The sequence below is a fragment of the Orycteropus afer genome, unplaced genomic scaffold, assembly GCF_000298275.1.
Source record: "Orycteropus afer afer isolate SDZICR_OR568_19922 unplaced genomic scaffold, OryAfe1.0 scaffold00059, whole genome shotgun sequence".
Taxonomy (NCBI): domain Eukaryota; kingdom Metazoa; phylum Chordata; class Mammalia; order Tubulidentata; family Orycteropodidae; genus Orycteropus; species Orycteropus afer.
This window is the reverse complement of record NW_006921646.1, coordinates 737,751-758,109: the sequence shown is the minus strand read 5'-3', so window position 1 is coordinate 758,109 and position 20,359 is coordinate 737,751. Positions and strand designations below refer to the sequence as shown.

At 50.2% G+C, this 20,359-nt stretch overlaps 3 protein-coding genes across 3 annotated transcripts in view; all 3 read left to right on the top strand.

Moving 5' to 3' along the window:
• The first annotated feature begins 224 nt into the window (after positions 1-224).
• Positions 225-4,345, top strand: DAXX (death domain associated protein). The gene is made up of 8 exons (XM_007939332.1): positions 225-277; positions 1,224-1,413; positions 1,558-2,389; positions 2,508-2,722; positions 2,859-3,069; positions 3,227-3,701; positions 3,853-4,075; positions 4,286-4,345. Exons 1-8 carry the CDS (start codon positions 225-227, stop codon positions 4,343-4,345), a joined length of 2,259 nt encoding a protein of 752 aa, XP_007937523.1.
• Positions 4,346-5,947: 1,602 nt separating this feature from the next.
• Positions 5,948-7,876, top strand: ZBTB22 (zinc finger and BTB domain containing 22). The gene has a single exon (XM_007939331.2). The coding sequence runs from the start codon at positions 5,948-5,950 to the stop codon at positions 7,874-7,876; it is 1,929 nt and encodes a 642-aa protein (XP_007937522.1).
• Positions 7,877-8,835: 959 nt separating this feature from the next.
• LOC103195802 (TAP binding protein) overlaps positions 8,836-20,359 on the top strand; it is a 12,505-nt gene continuing 981 nt past the window's right edge. Inside the window, exons 1-8 of the mRNA XM_007939439.1 lie at positions 8,836-8,872; positions 9,007-9,180; positions 9,414-9,674; positions 15,869-16,267; positions 16,616-16,957; positions 17,038-17,127; positions 17,257-17,294; positions 20,179-20,206. Coding sequence (XP_007937630.1) covers positions 8,836-8,872; positions 9,007-9,180; positions 9,414-9,674; positions 15,869-16,267; positions 16,616-16,957; positions 17,038-17,127; positions 17,257-17,294; positions 20,179-20,206 — 1,369 coding nt within the window. The remainder of the gene's footprint in view (positions 8,873-9,006; positions 9,181-9,413; positions 9,675-15,868; positions 16,268-16,615; positions 16,958-17,037; positions 17,128-17,256; positions 17,295-20,178; positions 20,207-20,359) is intronic.

The window sequence follows — 20,359 nt, the reverse complement described above, 5'->3', positions numbered from 1 at the left end:
TTGGTTATTTTTTTTTTGGCTAGGTTAGGGAGGATGGGAACCGCACACTGCATGAGCAGCACTGGAAGTGCTCAGGGGGCGGGGCTACAGCTACTTCCGGCTACAGGACCACTATTTTCCGTACGAAAAGATGGTTTCCTCTATATGCATACAGGCGGAAACTCTATGGCTTCCGGTCTTGAGTGGGGACTGCGGTGGGAGGGGGAAGGAAGGCGGAGAGAACCATGCGAGGTTCTGAGATCAGCGGTGAGAGTCGCCTCGAGAGACCGTTTCTGAGGTGGGGGCCGGACGGTGCGGGGAGACGGGGTGGGGATATCGAGGGAAAGGTACTGTAGAGACTTGGGAGCTGAGATTCAGGGGCAAGCTGTGGTACTTCCTATTCCTAAAAGGGAGAGAGCGGCCAGGGTATGAACTGGGGGAGGGGGCGACTTGGCGGGAAGCTCACCTGGGGAAGGGAGCCGGACCCAGAATTGTGATCGAATAGAAACGAGAGAGCCCAGTCGAGGACTCACGAGCGGTTACAGGCCTAGGAGAGAAAATGGGGAAAATTAGGGTGGGGTGAGAGGGAGGGGATTCGAGGTGAGAGATCTCCAACCTACAGTCCTGGTCTGAGGGAAGCTATCAGAGGGTGCACTATTGAGATAATTTTTAAAAAAAGGGGAATGGGTTGTTGGGAAGAAACCTCTTCCTCCATAGAGAGTCTAGGAGTTGGGGTGACCATTCAGGATGGGGTGGAGAGTGTATGTTTGATGTGTTTTAGGGCAAAAACCCTTGGGGTGGTGTCGAGGAGGGTGTGTGGTTTGTGCAAAGGGGTGTCAAGGAAATCAGGATGCAGTGTGAGAAGCTGTCCTGGGATAGGGAGGAAGGATCAACCTGCCAACTATGAGAGATAGTGGGTAAATGAAACAGAAGACCGGAAATCAACAGGAGGGGTGGAGCTGGAGGTAAGGACTTAAGATTTGGAGGTGGTTTGGGCTCCCCCTCCCAGGTGAAGGGTCTGAAAAGCATATGGAAGTAATAGTGGCTGATCTTAGGCAGTGACGACACTTGGGCAGAGCTGGGTGTTACTGAAACCCAAGGAGATTGGAAATGTGTGAGATGAAGGGATGGGGCTTTGCTGGAGGGGCTCTTTCTGAGGCCCCATCCCCTTCCAGCAGGATTTCTGAAATCCCCACCACTTCCTCCCTCCGGGGGATTTGATCCCCCATGGCCACCGATAACAGCATCATTGTGCTGGATGATGATGATGAAGATGAAGCTGCTGCTCAGCCAGGGCCCTCCCACCCACCCCCCAATCCAGCCTCACCCCAGGCAGAAACCCCTGGCTCCTCTGAGCCCAGTGGGGCTGGAGGAAGCAGTAGTTCGAGCGGCAAGAAATGCTTCAAGTTGGAGAATGAGAAGCTGTTTGAAGAGGTGAGCTTTAGGGGAGAAGATTCTTATACTACAGGGAGGGGGATGGCTGAGTGGCTCTCCCATCCTTTCTTCCCCACTAACCCCACCTTGCCTTCTTTCTCTCAATCCTTTCCCTTGTTTCCTTTCCCCTCCTGAACCCTCTAGTTCCTTGAACTGTGTAAGACGCAAACGGCAGACCACCCTGAGGTGGTCCCATTCCTCTATAACCGGCAGCAGCGTGCCCACGGTCTGTTTTTGGCCTCGGCGGAGTTCTGCAACATCCTCTCTCGGGTCCTATCTCGGGCCCGGAGCCGGCCAGCTAAGCTCTATGTCTACATCAACGAGCTCTTAACTGTTCTCAAGGCCCACTCAGCCAAGAAGAAGCTGAACTTGTCCCCTGCTGCCACCACCTCCAGTGAGCCCTCTGGAAATAACCCTCCCACAGACCCCTCCTCAGACCCCACAAACACTGAGACCGCTGCCTCTGAGGCCCCAAGGACCCGTGGCTCCCGGAGACAGATCCAGCGCTTGGAGCAGCTGCTGGCCCTCTATGTGGCAGAGATACGGAGGCTGCAGGAGAAGGAGCTGGATCTCTCAGAACTGGACGACCCTGACTCCACATACCTGCAGGAGGCACGCTTGAAGCGTAAGCTAATTCGCCTCTTTGGGCGTTTGTGTGAGCTGAAAGACTGCTCTTCGCTGACTGGCCGTGTCATAGAGCAGCGCATTCCCTACCGCGGAACCCGTTACCCAGAGGTTAACAGGCGCATTGAGCGGCTTATCAACAAGCCAGGGCCTGATACTTTCCCTGACTATGGAGATGTGTTGCGGGCTGTAGAAAAGGCAGCTGCTCGCCACAGCCTCGGCCTCCCCCGACAGCAGCTCCAGCTTATGGCTCAGGATGCCTTCCGAGATGTGGGCATCAGGCTACAGGAGCGACGCCACCTCGATCTCATCTACAACTTTGGCTGCCACCTCACAGATGACTATAGGCCAGGTAGGGGTTTGCGAGATGCCCAATGGCAACCCATCAGGTGTGTGGCAGAGAGGCAGCTTTTTAGCCTCTCCTTCTAGGGTTTAGGCTGAGTGCTCTGACTTTGTATCTTTCCATATAGGCATTGACCCTGCACTGTCAGATCCCACCCTGGCCCGGCGCCTGCGTGAAAATCGGAGCTTGGCCATGAGCCGGCTGGATGAGGTCATCTCCAAATATGCAATGATGCAAGATAAGAGTGAGGAGGGCGAGAGGCAGAAGAGAAGAGCCCGACTCCCCCAAGGCACCTCTTCCCACTCTGCAGAACTCCCCAGAGCCTCCCCAGATTCTGGTGAGGTACGGGAGGGATATCCCTTCAGAGGGGCCACATCCTCCCCTGCCACCAGGGAGTCCAGGAAGACTGATGGGGGAGTGTGCAAAGGCTGGGTGTCTGAGGCAAAGAATTCCTTAGAGAAACTTCTTTGTCCTCCAGGGCCCTAGTGGATTGGCATCCCAGGAGTGCCCTACCACCTCCAAGGCTGAGACAGATGAGGAAGAAGATGAGGAAAGTGATGATGAGGAGGAAGAGGAAGAAGAGGAGGAGGAGGCCACAGATTCTGAGGAGGAGGAGGAGGAGGATCTGGAACAGATGCAGGAGTGTCAGGGGGACAATGAAGAGGAAGAGGCAGAGGAGGATGAAGTAGGTATGTCAGAGCAGCATTCTCCCTATGTGTCAGTTCCTCTATTCTGTTGAGCATAAGCCACCTGTTTGAGACTCCTTTCTTCCTTCTCTCTCCTTGTAGTTTTCCTCTAAGCAGTATTCTCTCTCCTAGTTCTCATGCCATCTTTCATCTTTCCCAGGCAAGGATGGAGACAAGAGTTCCATTTCCCCACCACAGCTCTCCCCTGAACAGAACCTGGAACCTGGCAAAGGGACAAGCAGGTCTTCAAGGGAGCAGCAAAACAAAAGACTCACAGTGTCCCCATCATCACTGTCAGAGGGGCCCCTGGCCCTTTCCAGCACAGATGCTGAAAGCAATGGAGAACAGCTCGAGGAGTTGCCCCTGGAGGAAGAAAGTCCTATGTCTCAGCTCTTTGAGCTAGAGATTGAAGCCTTGCCTGTGGAGACCACCCCTTCCCCTGAGGAGAGGGACATTTCCTTTTCCAGGAAGCAAACAGAGGACTCTCTTCCCACTGTTCTGGAGAATGGAGCAGCCATGGTCACCTCTACTTCCTTCAATGGAGGTGTATCTCCTCACACCTGGGGAGATTCCTGCCCTCCCTGCAAGAAATCTCGGAAAGAGAAGGACACAGGGTCAGGGCCATTAGGAGACAGGTAACAATGAGGAGGAAGAGGGAAGCCAAGGCAGGATTGCAGGGGGCTTTTTGAGTGGAGTGGTGGGGAACAATGTCTGCTGGGAGTGAAATCAGATACCTCCAGCCTTACTCACCCCATCCCTGCCACACATATATGTTTCTGTCTCCAGCTACGTGGAAAAGGAAAAGGCAGTGCATGAGAAGAATGGGAAGAGGATTTGTACCCTTCCCAGCCCACCCTCGCCCTTGGCATCCATGACCCCAGTTGTTGATTCCTCCACAAGAGTGGACTCTCCCAGCCATGGCCTGGTGACCAGCTCCCTCTGCAGCCCTTCTCCAGTCAGGCCATCCCAAACCCCCCAGTCCCAATTCCCCCGGCCTGGTACTTACAAGGTAAGAGAGGGAGGCTGTTTTGTTTCTCATGGTTCATTTTCTTTCATTGTCTTTTCAGTTTCAGTTTCTCTAAATATTGTACCAACGGGATCTTCTCTTCTTTGGTTTTCCATCTCAGTTTTCTCTCCGCTAAATCCCTTCTCCTGCATCTCCTCCCCCCCGTACTCCAGATCTCTCTGACATTTGTACCCGTCTCTCACTTTCCTGCAGATGAGTGTGGCCACACAGTGTGATCCAGAGGAGATCATCGTACTCTCGGACTCTGATTAACTGGTTCCCTCATCCTTCACCCTCCTCACCTCCAAAGTGTTTGGGGATAGCTTTTGGAGGATGATGGGGAGCAGATCACTGAGGAGATGGACTGAGCTTATCCCCATTTGGTGGTGTTTCTTTTAAAAACACAAAAGCTTAAGTTTTACACAGAACATTACTAAACAATAAAATTCTTTTCTTATTGTATCCCTGTCTTTCTTTGTCCTTTTGCTGCCACAAAACTGATCCCGGGTAGCCCTGGAACTGTTCTTTCCAGCCTGGCCTTTGCACACCTTTCTTTGGGTTTCTCAGCCTTCAGGCCTTCCCAGCGCCCTCCGACAGGCACTAAAAAAGTGTTTCACCTCCTTAACACACTTTACTTTCTCACTTCTAGCAGTCGGAGTGAAAAGGCCAATCAGGGGCTGGCGCAAGGTTATTTGGCCAATCCAGGCCTGGAGGAAGGGGGCGGGGCTTAAGGGGAAACTGTCAGTAGCTGGGAGGCGAGGGCGATTCGACCCGGCAAACCTACTAATGGCCACAGCTCAGGGGCGGAGCCTGGACTGCGAAGGCCGGGACCCAAAGCTAATGGGAAGAGGAAGGCTTACAGAATTAAAGGGGAATTAATGCTTCGGCAGAACTAAATCCAAAGCCATCAGCGGAGGAGGGGACCTGGTACCTTTAAAGTGGAATGAGGCAACGGTTCTTTAAAGGAAAATTAGCCGAGTCGGCCGAGTTTTGCCCAGCGGCACGGGCGGGGGGCCCGTCTGTGCCTTTAAAGTCGGAGGGGCGGGAGGCGGAGCGGGGGCGGAGGGCGGAGGGAGTCGGCGCAAGATGGCGGCGGGAGGGGCCCAGGCTGCGGCTCTGGCCGCCGAGTGAGGGGCGGGGGGGTCCGGGGGCGCGCGGCCCGGTAAGCGGGGACGCGCGGGGTTGGGGGGCGCCTTCCGGGTGGGCGAGGAGGCCGTTGTAGCGCTTGGGGCGGAGCAGAGGGGGGCGGGGTCCTGCGTGGGCGGGGGTAGACAAGGGGCGGGGCCGGAAGGACCAAGGGGGCGGGGCTATTGTAAACTGGTGTAAAGGGGGCGTGGTCAGTGAGCGAGTCACGGGCAAGGCCTAAGGGGGATGAAGAGAGGGATGGTTTTCTTTTTAGTACAAGAGCAGACTCCCCCCCCTCCAAGATAAGGATGCAGAACACCAGAAAGGTGGATCTTGGGAAGTCAAGCTCTCTAGCAAATGAGAAATAGGGTGCAGTTATGAGAGGAGGTACGCCACTCCCTGAGAGCACTTTCTTTCCCTAACTTCCAAAGAAAGAGTACTTGGGAGACTGCATTTGCTGGCACTTCCACTTATTGACTATATGACCTTGGATAATCTCTTAATCTTTCTCAGCCTCAGTTTCCTCATCTGTCAAATGGGGTTGGGAGGTATACCTACCTTACAGTGTTGTTCTAGGGAGTTACTAAGATAATGAATGATTCCTGTGAACCTGTTTGTAAAGTGTAAAGGGCTATATCATTATCAGATGTTATTGTTATTCTTCTCTCTTTTTTTCCCCAGATACCCCCCCGGCCTCCCTTTTCCTTCCCTTGTTCCTGTGGCTGGGGGGGGTAACCCCCCCTCCATACAATGGAGCCATCTCCTCTGTCTCCCAGTGGGGCAGCACTCCCCCTGCCCCTATCACTGGCCCAGCCCCCACTTCCAGCAGCTGCAGTGGTACATGTGTCCTTCCCTGAGGTGACCAGTGCCCTCCTGGAGTCTCTCAACCAACAGCGCCTGCAGGGCCAGCTCTGTGATGTGTCCATCCGAGTGCAGGGCCGGGAGTTCCGGGCTCATCGTGCTGTTCTGGCTGCCTCCTCCCCTTACTTCCACGACCAGGTCCTACTCAAGGGCATGACTTCCATCTCACTGCCCAGCGTCATGGATCCAGGCGCCTTCGAGACTGTCCTGGCCTCAGCTTACACTGGCCGCCTCAGCATGGCTGCTGCTGACATTGTCAACTTCCTCACTGTGGGATCGGTGCTACAAATGTGGCACATCGTGGACAAGTGCACTGAGCTCCTTCGTGAAGGCAGAGCCTCAGCTACCACTACCATCACCACCTCTGCAGCCACCTCAGTCACTGCCCCTGATGCCACAGGCCCAGCAGGGAGTGGGGGCACTGTGACCCCTGCTACCATGAGTTCTGTGCGTTCCCACACCTCCAGTCAGGCCAGTGAGAACCAGTCCCCCAGCAGCAGCAACTACTTCAGCCCCCGGGAGTCCACTGATTTCTCATCTTCCTCCCAAGAGGCATTTGCAGCTTCTGCAGTGGGCAGTGGGGAGCGGCGAGGAGGTGGCCCTGTGTTCTCAGCCCCTGTGGTTGGCAGTGGTGGGGCTACCTCTGGGAAGTTGCTGCTGGAGGCGGATGAGCTGTGCGATGATGGTGGAGATGGCAGGGGGGCGGTGGTCCCTGGGGCTGGACTCCGTAGGCCAACCTACACACCCCCCAGCATCATGCCACAGAAACACTGGGTATATGTAAAGCAGGGTGGAAACTGCCCCGCGCCAGCGCCCCTGGTTCCCCAAGATCCAGATCTGGAGGAGGATGAGGAGGAGGAAGACCTGGTGTTGACTTGTGAGGATGATGAAGATGAAGAGCTGGGGGGTAGCTCAGGGATCCCAGCAGGGGGAGGGCCTGAGGCTACCCTCAGCATAAGTGATGTCCGGACCCTGACTGAGCCTCCAGACAAGGGGGAGGAGCAGGTCAACTTCTGTGAGTCCTCCAATGACTTTGGCCCCTATGAGGGTGGAGGTCCTGGGGCAGGGTTGGATGATTCCGGAGGGCCTACTCCCTCCTCCTACAACCCCTCCCACCCTCCACGGCCCCTGCTTCCCCTTGACATGCAGGGCAACCAGATCCTGGTCTTCCCATCCTCCTCCTCCTCCTCCTCCTCCCAGGCTCAAGGCCAGCCACCAGTGAACCAGGCAGAGCACAGGGCAGTGACCCTGGGGGGCACATCGGCAGGGGGCTTGGGTATGCCAGGGGGCACTGGTGGGACCTCTGGGGGAACAGGTGGTGGGGACGGAAATAAGATCTTTCTGTGCCACTGTGGGAAGGCCTTCTCACACAAGAGCATGCGGGACCGGCACGTGAACATGCACCTCAACCTTCGGCCCTTTGACTGTCCTGTGTGCAACAAGAAGTTCAAGATGAAGCACCATCTGACCGAGCACATGAAGACGCACACTGGCCTAAAGCCCTACGAATGCAGCGTCTGTGCTAAGAAGTTCATGTGGCGCGACAGCTTCATGCGCCATCGGGGACACTGTGAGCGCTGGCACCGCCTGGGTGGAGGCGGGGCCGGACCCGGAGGCGGGGCCGGACCCGGGGGCGGGGCCGGACCTGGGCCACCCACTGGACCATCTGTGCTGCCCAAACGAGAGTCAAAAGGGGCAGGTGGGGGTAGCGGAGATGAGACGACTGGGGCTACGCCCCCGCCCAGCCCAAGAGTCTGGTCCCCAACTGGTGTTCACAAGGTGGAGATGGGCTTCAGTGGGGGCGGAGGGGCAAACTGAGGGGGCAGAGCTTTTGGGGTTAGCTTTCGGGAAAGAGGGAATAGGGAGGACGAGCTAGGAGTGCTGTAGCTTCCAGGTGATCTCCCACCACACTTCCAGTCTTCCTTATCTCTATGGACTTGTACATACTTGGGAGGGGGAACCAAGTTGCACCACCGCCAACCCATTCCACTCTTCAGCCACCCCATACTACCCTGAAGTTATCCTCAGAACTAAGCCCTTCATTCACCTCACATGAGTACACTGAAGGCCCAGCTCCAGAGTAGGGCGTACATAGGAGATGAAGAGGGGACAGTTGAGCATCCTGGAGTCACAGGGTCAAGGGTCAGGTGGTTGTAGTCTGTGCCTGAAGTCTGTGTTTGTGTTGTTGTGGGGACCAGGCCTTCCAGCCCCACCCTTGTCCTGGAACCTATCACCCCCACAGGATGCATCCCTTATTTCTACCCTACCCCTACTTTCTCCCCACCTCCATAGGGTTCCCCAACTCGGTTCTCAGGGGGGAGGGGGTGGAGACAAGGAGGGAGTAAGTTGTAGGAGTACAAGGTTTTTATTTTAAATCTTATTTTTTTTAATGGTGATTAAAATATTTATTGATCATTTCACATGTCTTACTGACAACCCCTATATGTCTTTGCTGGGGACCCGGCCCAGTTGGGGGAAAATGGAGTAATGGTTTCCCTGGAGGTGGATGAGGTGGGGGGAGATTGGAGTTGGGGAGGGTTTTGGAACCCGGCGGTGTTCACCGGCCAGGGGGGCGGGGCAAAACGGTGGTTCCCAGAAAAGAACTGGAAGGGATTCCCGCTCCTGGATCCCTGCCCGGCCGGTGGGAGGCGCACCCGCCTCCCGCACGCCTTCACCTAGTCGGAGCGGGGATTTCCCCATGCCTCCTGGTGCCCTTTGAAGAAATTGAAAGTGAAAGGGGGAAGAGGAGGCTTCTGGGCTGAAGCGATAGCAGCGCCATGAAGCTCCTGTCCCTGCTCCTCACGGTGGCTCTGGGTGAGAGAACCCCGCGACTTTTCTCCCGGGAACAGGTAGAAGGGGAGGGAGGTGGTCCTGCCGTTGCGCCTGGGCCAGAAGGAGGTTGTCACCGGACATCCCAGACGTCCCCTCATCCGGACCCTCTCCCCCAGGCCTGGCGACTTCCGTCTCGGCAGGACCGGCAGTGCTCGAGTGCTGGTTGGTGGAAGATGTCGGCGGCGGCGGCGGCCTGGCCAAAAGACCTGCCGCACTGCTGCTGCGCCAAGGCCCCGGGGGACCTCCTCCTCGGCCGGATCTTGACCCCAAGCTCTACCTCAATGTGCACGGTGAGTCTTCGGGACTCGCCCCCAAGTCTGCACCCTCCACAAAAGTCTCCTCCTCTTCTTGTCACGTAGTGACCTTGGGCCTTAGTGTCCCCCACTGTAAAATGAATCTGGATTACCTCCAAAAGCCCTCACTAAAGGGGGTAGTCTGTACGTTTGAAGTTACCCAGGTGCTGTCCTCCCCGCCCCTTTCCCCGGCGGTAACTACTTTTGCCTCCCCTTCTCCGCACTTGCAGACCCGGCGGGAGCCCTCCAGACGGCCTTCAGGCGGTACCCCCGAGGCGCCCCCGCGCCACACTGCGAGATGAGCAGCTACGTCCCGTTCCCCGCCTCCCCGAACTGGGCCAAGGGCCTGATCTCAGAGCACAGCTGCCCGCGGGCCCTGGACGGGACTTGGCTCATGGTCAGCATGTCCAGCCCGGTCCTCAGCCTCACCAGCCTCTTGAAGCTACAGCCAGAGTTACAACTGGAGCCTGTTCCCATCACCATGGCAACAGGTAGCTTGGGAGGGGTGGTGGTGATGGATGGATAGATTCTAGATTCCAGATCTGATGGTACTCGCTCTGTGGACTTTTTAACATGTCATTTCCCCAATCTGGGCTCAGTTTCATTACGCTGTTTTAGGAGAAGCGATTGGGCTAGAAATAGACAATCTATCCCCGCCCCCTCTCTCCCCGTACCCTGTAAAAAACGCGTCCACTTCTGCTAGAATGAGGCAGGGCTTTGGAGAGAGGCAAGGTTTCCGGACCCAGGTCCCTGAGAAACGTTTAAGGTGGTGGAACTGGGAGGAGCAGGAACTTTCTCTAGTCCTTCCAGATCATCTTTCTAGGCACTCCCCACTTTGCATTTCACCGGGTTCTGAAAACCAGCCTTCCAGCCCCACCCACACCCATGTTGGGCGCCTGCGGCAGGCAGCAAAGCAAAGGTTCTTGCACTCTATGGCATTTACCCCCAAAATCCTACAGTCCCTTCTCTGTGGAGTGTGGTGATGTGCAGACTCTCTGTGGTCACCAAGCTGTGGGCTTGAGTGGGTGGAAGAAACAGCCGAGAGACCCAAAGATTCCCACAGCAAGGAATGCTTATTGTATTGTGCAAAACAATTTGAGGCCCACAAGTGGGACGCTTTGCTAGGTTGGGGCAAGAGGAGGGGATGGGTGGATGTTCTAGTTACCTAGTGCCTCTGTGACAAGAATATACCACAAATCAAATGGCCTTAACAAACAGGAGTTTATTTTCTAACAGTTTGGAGGCTTTAAGTCCAAGTTCAAAGTGCCAGGCTCTAGGGACTGGGTGAAAGCCCCTCAACCTTGGGCTTCAGCTCTGCTTCCAGCTCCCCACCCACTGAAGCTAGAGATTTTTTTCACTCAGACAGCTGCTGGCTGCTGAGGCTGCCAAGCCCAAGGTTGACAAATAAAAAGGCACAGTCCTGATATTACCAAATCATCCGGCAGGCCATTAATTTAAGTCCATTGTAAGTTCCAAGGTTGGCAGAGCATGGCAGCTGCTGAACAATTACACACTACATGCAGGGTCCAAGAGTGCCATAAGCTAGAGACCATTTCCAAGGTTTCTCCTTATATACAGGAAACAGACCACATCCCAAAGGCAGCTACTCAGCTGCTTGTGGTAGATCCCACCATGGAGGTGATTGCCAGTCTCATCATGGAGAATAACTACCACCAGCTGCCCAGCCACTCAACCAGGCCCAGCCAAGTTGACACACAAACATAACCACCACAGTGGATAATGCAAGAATGGAGATCTGCCCCTAACAACTAGGAGCTCTCTTCTCTCAGTGAACAAACAAGAGAGTATAGATAAACTTGGCCTCCCTCAGTTTTGTATGATTTTACTACAGACTGAATGAAGGTCAGGTCAACCCCAACTGAACTTCCGTACCTCCCTTCCCCAGTACCCTTTCCTTGCCACCTTCCTTACTAAGAGAGAATGACCCACAGGACCAGGGAAATGGGCTCTCTACGCAATCTGCAACTTGCACCTCTACCTACACCTCCATTCTTAGTACCCAGGCTCCACCCTTGGCTGGAGCAGAGGACATCTGAGTCTTGTGGGAGCAATAGCTCCCTCCAGCAGGGAGGTGTATTATTTCCCAGGGGTGGGGCTTCATTGAGTTGGCCTGAGAATGTCTCTTTCTCTCAGAGTTGTTTATCCAAGTGTAGAATGTGGTTACTATTTTCCATCTGCCTTTCTGTTGGTATGACTGTCAGTGGAGGTACTGTGTTAATTTATTCACTGATTCAATAAATATTTATTAGCACCAAGAGTAAGTTAGGACCCAGTAGTTCTCAGTCCTGACTGCAAATTAGAATCCTCTAGGAAATACACCAAAAGCTGGGTCCCACCCCAGGCCAATTAGAATCTCTGGGGTATCCATCCACCTCTGTACTTTGAAGGGTCTCAAAGTGATCATATGCAGAATTTCCCAAGGAGGCTCTTGTCTACTAGGGGAGAAGAGATTTGGAATGGATAATTCTAGTGTCAAATAGAAAGCCACTGTGCCCAGGCCAAAACATCTGTTTCTCACAGGCCACTGGCAGTAAATACAAGTTGGTAAAAAAAAAAAAAAAAAAGCTGTAGTACTCTGTCTCTCTTTTCAAGCATTCTGGATTAAAAATTCAAGACAATGAAAAGTATTCTATTGTTGTGATGAAAAATGAAAAGTGGAATCTTGCCAAGGTCAGAGTTCATAGATAATTTTGCCATGTACATATACATTATTTCTTATCAAATTAGTTCACAAAGACTTTAAAATGTTTGCTGGCAAATATCTTTTCTTAGCATACGTTGTATGTATCATATTTAATTCTCATCATTCTTTTATATATTATTATGGAAAAATTTTCAGATTCCCCAAAGTAGAGCAAATAGTATAATGATCCCTCATCCCCCTCATATAATCATCATCTATTTGTACAGATATTACATTTTATCAAATTGTTTCATCTATTCTCCTCCACTTTCTTTCTTTTTCTTTTTGCTAATATTTTAAAGTATATCCCAAGTATTATATTATTTACTCATAAGACTTCAATAAACATCTCTATTAAATTACAATGTTTTTTACATAACCATAATATCATTATCATACCTAACAAAACAAACAGGATCATTTAATTCCTAATCCATATTAAAATTTTTCTGATTGTCTCAATGATAATCATGTTACAGTTGATTTGCCCAAATCAAAGAGAAACCCAGTCATTTGTCCTACAGAATTTCTCACATTCTGTCCTTGACCTCTTTTTCCCTTGTGGTGTCATTTATCTTGTACCTCTTCCCTCCATATTTCCTATAAACTGGTAGTTGGATTTAGAGGCTTAATTAGATTACAAAAAAACCCCACAAACTCACTGCCATCAAGTTGAACCTGACTCATAGTGACCCCTCTTTTGGTTTCTTAGGCAGTATCTCGACGGAAGTAGATTGCCCAGTCTTCCTTCCGAGGACTGGTTCAAAACCACCAGCCTTCTGGTTAGCAGTCAAATGCCCTAGGTACTATTTTTTTTTTTTTTTTGGTAAAACTTTATAATAGGTGTTATCATTCACTTTTTAACAGACAAAAAGCAGAACTTATGTATACAAGCTACAAAAATGAAGGTGAAACTTACTGTGCTGGCCCTATTGTATTTATATTCATATCTTCACAGAGTACAGTTTATGGAATGCAGGTCTAAAATTGCTTACAAGATTCCATACTATCCCATTACTGTTAAATGTTGAACTGTAAAACCTTCAGGTTTTGTTTATTAATCCTGTGGACTGTTTTTTTTTTTTTTTAAAAAAAAAAAACAATCCTAAATAGTATTTCTCGATTTTTATCAACTAAGTGAAATTACATACTTGCTTTTTACTCTGCTGAACAATCTAATACAATCCCATGAGGTTGAGAAAAGCTGAACTTTGTAGCCCTCGGAATGTAGGATTAAAAATAACATATAGATAATCACAAAAGGAAACTGACTGCTTTTACCTGGAGGACCTGGACACTTCTAGGAGGAAGCAGAGGTAGAACGAACCCCGAAAGACATGGAGTGTTTAGATGTTTGGTAGATGATGGGGAAGAGCATTGTAAAATGAAGGGTCTTTATTACTGAAACAGACATGTCCAATAGGTAGAGCATCTACTAGGAGCAAAAAAAGGATTCTATGTGGCTAGTTCTTAGGGTGCAAGAGAACTTGGGAAAGGTGAGTTGGGGTGGGCTTATCAAGTACTTTGAAAGCTCACCTTTATTCTGTAAATAATGGTGAAGTAGCAGAAGTGTTTTTTTTGTCATTATTTTCACAAAAATCTGTTACTTGATTCTAATAAAAGGCAAGAAGGATCAGGTCACTGGAGTAATGAGGAAAATAAAGATTAAGTGACTTTCTCAAGGTTCTTGGCAAGTCCATGATGATGGTGGTAGAAATGAAAAGAGTAAGAGTAACAGGTAACATTTACTGGTATTTTCTAAATGCCAGGTTCTGTTCTTAGTACTTTACATCCATAATTTTGCTTATTCCTCTCAACAATAGGAAATTTAAAAAACAGTTGCCCTTGAGTCAACTCTGACTCAAGATGACCCCATGTGTGTCAAGGTAGAACTGTGCTACATTGGGTTTTCAATGGCTGATCGTTTACAAGTATGTCCCCAAGCCTGTCTTCCAAGGTGCCCCTGGTGGACTTGAATTTCCATCCTTTCAGTTAACAGTTGAGTTTGCCAACCATTTGCAATTACCCAGGGATTCTGCCAGAGGAAATAGGTACTACTGCTGTCTCCATTTTAAGGAGCCCTGGTGGCTCAGTGGTTAAAGCACTTGGCTACTAACCAAAAGGTCAGTGGTTCAAATCCACCAGCCACTCCATGGAAGAACGATGGGGAAGTCTGCTTCTGTAAAGATTTACAGCATTGGAAATGCTATGGGGCATTTCTAGTCTGTCCTATAAGGTCACTATGAGTGGGAATCAACTCGACAGCAGTGGGTTTGTTTTTTTGGTAATATCCTCATTTTATAAATGAAGAAAACTGAGGCACAGAGCAGTTAAGTGACGTGCCCAAGGACACAGTTTGTAAGGAACAGTGCTAGGAATGAAACCTAGACCATTAGCTGAGCCTGTGCCTTTTATTGCTCCCTTCCAGATAGCTGGGCTTTTTAAACAGGCAAATGACCTGGTCAGACCTGTAGCTACACTGGCTGCAATGTGGAGGATGAATTGAAGAGAAAAGAAACTGAGGATAACAAGACCAGAGGAAGGCTGTTGTGATTGTCCACCCTGAGTTGGAAGCAAGTGAGATCTGTTTGGGATATAGAATTAGGGCATATTGGGATAGAATATAGCACATTATAGTTGGCAGTTTTCTCCTCGGTCTTCCTCATTAGACTGTAAGCAATTTGAGGTCAAAGATTTCCTGTCTTGTCCACTCTGCCCTCTAGCACTACATCTTGAACATCCTAACCCCACTGCTGCGGAGGTCGGATCCAACTCATAGCAACCCCTCCTTGGGTTTCCAAGGCGGTATCACTACAGAAGTAGATTGCCCAACCTTCCTTCTGTGGAGTGGCTGGTAGGTTTGAACCACCAGCCTTCTGGTTAGCAGTCAAATGTCGTAGGCACTAAGCCACCAGAGCTTCTCTTGAATATCCTAGGTGCTCAATAAATATTTGTTGAATGAATGAATGAAGGAAGGAGTATGAGTAACTTTAAATGTTTGCATTGGGCCTGTGGAGCTGGTGGTGACTGTTGATCAAGGCAAGGAAGACAGACATTGCAGAGATTCCGTCGAGTTGGGGGCATGTTGAGTTTATTTGGCAGTTAGGTATAAGCACAGCTTATACCTAACAAAAAGTGTTTGGATATAAACACTTCTGGCAGAGTTACTGTATTCCAGGCACTGCTTAAAGTATCTTTTGCCTTTCAAATATAGGTGTCTTTGTTATCCAGCATCAGTAACTGAACAGATTTGGATAGCAAGAGGTATTAAATGATTTAACCCTCACAAAAACCCCATGAGGTAACTACTATTATCATGATCATCCCTATTTTAGAGATTAGGGAACTGAGCCACAGAAAGGTGAAGTTAACTGGTCCAAGTAAATTAACTTGGCCAATACTTGGTAAGTACTTGCAAAGTTGGATTTGAACCAAGGCAGCCAGGCTCTAGGCCTTAACCACTGTACTACACTGCCTTAGTAGGGCATAGAGATCTGTGTTCAGGTATAGGCTGGAGCCAGACCTTTCCAGAGTTAACAAATACATCAACAAGTACAGCACCATAGGATTGATGGCCACAGGTCATTACTGCCTTCATCAACAACCAAGAAAAGCCTGACTCTTCAAGGTGATACCTAGAGACTGGACGGGTTCAGGCTGTGTCAGAAGTGCCCTCAGATCTCACTGTCTCCAGGACTCAGGTGGGCTGAGTGTTCAGAACAGACTTCAAGGGCTGTTCTCACTAACTGCCCCTTCTTTACCCCTAAACCTCTCTGCTGACTCCCAGCAAAACTGGGTGCTTTTCAGTCCCGGCACAAAAGGGGATTTGGTGGGGGGGCTGGGAAACAGAGAGCATCCAAAAAGAAGGTGTGTTCTGAGGTGTGGGTAAATTAGAGCTGAGTCCTCCCTATAATTCCATTTTTCTGTTTTTTCTCCTTTCTCTCCCTCATGCCCCTGCCTCTCTGCCCCCTATCTTCCCAGTGGTGCTGACTGTCCTCACCCACACCCCTGCTCCTCGAATTCGACTGGGCCAGGATGCCATGCTGGACTTGAGCTTCACCTATATGCCCCCTACCCATGAGGGTGGTACATCCATGGCCCTGGGCCCCCCTCCCTTTGGGCTGGAGTGGCGACGCCAGCACCTGGGTAAGGGGCACCTGCTCCTGGCTGCAACCCCTGGACTGAGTGAACAGATGCCAGCAGCCCAAGAGGGGGCAGTGACATTTGCTTCGTGGGATGATGATGAACCATGGGGCCCATGGACTGGGAATGGGACCTTCTGGCTGCCTGCAGTGCGACCCTTCCAAGAGGGCACCTATCTGGCCACAGTCCACCTGCCATATTTGCAAGGGCAGGTCACCCTGGAGCTTACTGTGTACAGTGAGTGGGGAAACAGTGGTCCCCATGGGTAGGGGGCAGGCATTGGGATTAGAGGTTGCCATGAGACGGGGAGAACAGGGTGTCTGGGTGAGTGAGGGGAGAGGGGTGGGAGTCCTTGGAAGTCAGAGGGGCAATGAGAGGGGTGAGGGATCCCTGGGAATCTGAGGGGCTTTAATATGGTGATTCCTTGAAACACCACTGGGAAGACAGTGGGTTTCCTATCCCACCATCTTGGGAGAGGAAACCCAGCCCCCTCTGTTTTGGGCAGTCCAGAAGGCAAGCTGAGGGTCTCTGAGGGAGGAGAGTGTGGAATGATTCCCCTATACCCATTTCCTACTCTTTCCTTAGAGCCCCCTAAAGTGTCCTTGCTGCCAGCACCCCTGGTATGGGCCGCCCCGGGGGAGGCGCCTCCAGAATTGGTCTGCCTGGTGTCCCACTTCTACCCCTCTGAAGGCCTAGAGGTTGAATGGGAGCTCCAGGGTGGCCCAGAGGGTGGCTATCGGAAAGCTGAGGGGCAGAGGTGGCTTTCCACCCTGCGCCACCACTCTGATGGCTCTGTCAGTCTCTCTGGACACCTACAGCCTTCTCCTGTCACCACTGAGCAGCATGGGATGAGCTACGCCTGTCGCATCCACCACCCTAGTCTGTCTGCCTTGGGGCGTAGTGCCAAGGTGACCCTGGAGGTGGCAGGTAAGATCCAGGAGTGCCCACGGGACTGGGGGCCAAGCCAGAGCCTGGCTGGAGCTCATCTCACCCCTTCTGCCTACCAGGCCTTTCTAGGCCCTCCCTAGAGGATGGGGTGGGCCTCTTCCTCTCAGCCTTTCTCCTCCTCGGCCTCTTCAAGGTGCTTGGCTGGATTGGTGAGTGTGAGCTTCACCCTACCTTGACCCTCTACTCCTGTATATCCCACCTACTCCCAGGGGCTTGATGCCCATCTCTCTGCCCCCTCCACCTCCCCCATCCTATTTTTTCTCAATCTCTCTCCACAGCTGCCTACAGGTCCAGTTCCAAGGATTCAAAGGAAAAGGTAATGATTCTTCCTTTATCTTTCCCTTCTCATTTCATTCCCTTTACCCAACTCATCACTCGGGGGCGGGGGATAGGCCACTGATGTGGTTAGTACCTGAGTTTGGAATTCACACACACCTGCTGCTTAGATCCTTAAACTGTAGGACTTCTCAAACAAGCTACTTAACCTACACCAGTTTCTTTGGCAGTTTGTAACACTAAGATGACACAAATAGGTAGCTCTAACAGAAATACAGTGCAAGCCACATATTTACAATTAAATAATCTAGTAGCCACATTAAAAAAAAAGTTAAAAGAAATAGGTGAAATTAATTTTAATAATACATTTAGCTTATAAAAAAAACCTCACTGCCATTGATTTGATTCCGACTCATAGCAACCCCCTTTGGATTTCTGACGTGGTAAATCTTTACAGAAGTAGATTGCTCAGTTAATTATTTCAATATGTAATCAATATAAGAAATTACAGTATTTTTCTGCACCAAACCAAAAAAACCCAAACTCACTACCATGGAGTTGATTCAACTCATAGCATCCCCTCCTTGGGTTTCCAAGGTGGTATCTCTACAGAAGTAGATTGTCCAGTCTTTCTTCTGAGGAATGGCTGGTGGGTTTGAACCTCTAGCCTTCTGGTTAGTAGTCAAATGCCTTAGGCACTACATCACCAGAGCTCCCTTCAAAAACCAGTCTTCAAAAACCAGTTTTTTTAAAAAATTACCACATCTTAATTCAGCCACATTTCAAATGCTCAATATCCACACATGGGTGGTGACTGCATAGTGCACAGCTTAGTCTCAGGGCTGTTGGGAGAATGAGAGATACTTTAGTGCGTACTGTAAAAGGAGCCCTGGGCTGCTAATGAAAGGTTGGTGTTTTAGAACCCACCCAGTGGCTGTACAGGAGAAAAGACCTGGTAATGTTGAAAACCCTACAGGACAGTTCTACTCTGTTGAACAAGGTTGCTGAATTAAAATCAACTCAAAAGCACCTAATAAAAATAGCGCATATACATTGTCGGTGGAGCCAAATACAGGTATATGGGTGGATAGATGGGTGGACAGGCTGAACTATTAGGTATGTCTGTGAGGCGGGGAGTGTACCCAAGACCATGTATAGGGTTGGCAGACAATGGTTCTACAAGTGTATTTGTATGTTCTGTTAGAATTCCCAGGGGTATAGTAGAGCTGACAAGGGACAAATTTGTAGTCACTTCTTGGTCACAGCCAGCTACCTAGAGTGACTGAGTAGTTGAACTGGTGGGCTCGGGACCATAGTTGCAGGTGACATCAAGCTCAATTGGCATAACATACTGCATAAAACATTGTTCCACCTCCTACTTTGGCAAGTAGTGACTGGGATCTTAAAGGCTTGCAAGCAGCCATCTAGATGCAATGATGGGTCTCCTCGTCCAGAGCAAAGAAGAATGAAGAAAACCAAAGATTCATGGAAACAATTAGTCCTCACGACTGGTACACCATGTAATCCTTAGCCTATATGACTATAAGATCAGAAAAACTACATGGTGCCTGGCTACCACTGTCAATCACTCAGAAGGGGATCTATGTAGTAGATCCTGGATAGAGAGGGAGAACGGTGTGAAACAAAACTCAAAATCATTTGGGAAAAAAAAAAGAGGGGGACCAGGTTTGCTGGTCTGATAGAGGCTGGTGAAACCACTGAGACTATGGTCCCTAGCTGCCCTTCAGGTCTGGAACTTAACCCACACCTGTGGCTTCCAACCAAACAAAAGACAGGCATAAGAGCTGAACATTTATCTGAGGCAGATACACTCCTTGGAGAAAACAATCATGGGAGAAAGAAGGGCTGTTTATGCACAGGGAGACAGTTCAGGGGGCAGGAATGCATGGAGGGATGGACACAGGGAAGAGGTAGCTATTGGGAGGAAGTGGGAGGGGACGTGTTGCGAGCTGGTAAATTGTAGTCAATGTCATAAGACAACGTGTATATGAACTGCTGTATGGAAAGTGAATTTGTTCTGTAAACTTTCACCCAAATCACAATTAGAAAAAAAAGAATAGTGCATATAAAGCACTCAGTACCATGTCTGGCAGGCAGGAAACACACAGAAAATGTTAGCCTCACTCTTTCCCCACCCTCTGTGTCCTTGATGGTTCATATTTCTCTGTATTGACCTTGAGCACATCACCCTGCCCTCAAAAATGCTGAATTCCTCACATTCTTCTTATTTTTCTTTCAGAAAGTACAGTGAGGGCATTCTCACCACCAGCACCTTATGGAAGCCACCATCATCTCTGGCCTGAGCTGCTGCAGTGTCCTTGTCATCCCTTCCTACTCCCTGCAATCCATTCTGCACTGAGAGACTAGAATGATTTTTTTTAATACACAACGCTTAGTACATTCACCTTCTTAGAGCTCTAGGCAGTGGTTGTCAGATTTTTTTTTTGCCTCAGGACCCCTTAAAAATTAATCGAGGACCCTAAAGAGCTTTTGCTTATGTAGATTTTAACTATTGATATTTAACCATAGAAGTTAACACTGAGAAAAGAAAATGAAAACACAAGAATACACAAGCATACAAATTCCATTAGTTGTGACAATGATGATGTCAATACACATCTTGTAGCTTCTGGAAAACTACTGTACATGCTTAGACAATGAGAGTGAAGAAGGCCAATAACAAATTAGTATCATAGGAAAACAGTCTTGACCTAGCACATCCCCTTAAATGGTTTTAGGGATCCCCAGGGACAGGGACACTTTGAAATCCACTGCTCTAGGGGCAAACCCAGCCTTCCTGCCCTGGCCCATGTGTTGTCACTCAGGCCCCTCACTCCAACAATGCCCGATCCTCCTCAGCTCTTTCAGTGCTCATCACACCGATGGCCATTTCTTTCCTCCAGTGGGCCAAACGCCTCCTGCCGGGTTCCAGTGAGTTGTTCCCTCTGTTTGATCCATCCTCGCCCTCCCTGAGCCCCAGACTAGATCAGCCTCATCATTCCTCTCAACCACCTAGTGTCCCTCTGGCATCGTTCACCACGATTGTATTTAAGTGATTGTGAGAATCCGTTGTTAAATGCCTAT

Bases quoted from the DNA above. Each gene is read 5' to 3' on its own strand.
- DAXX (XM_007939332.1), top strand. From the start codon at position 225: ATGCGAGGTTCTGAGATCAGCGGTGAGAGTCGCCTCGAGAGACCGTTT. The intron at 3,070-3,226 runs GTATGTCAGAGC...CATCTTTCCCAG, and splicing joins GGCAGAGGAGGATGAAGTAG to GCAAGGATGGAGACAAGAGT. The intron at 4,076-4,285 runs GTAAGAGAGGGA...ACTTTCCTGCAG, and splicing joins CCCGGCCTGGTACTTACAAG to ATGAGTGTGGCCACACAGTG.
- ZBTB22 (XM_007939331.2), top strand. From the start codon at position 5,948: ATGGAGCCATCTCCTCTGTCTCCCAGTGGGGCAGCACTCCCCCTGCCC.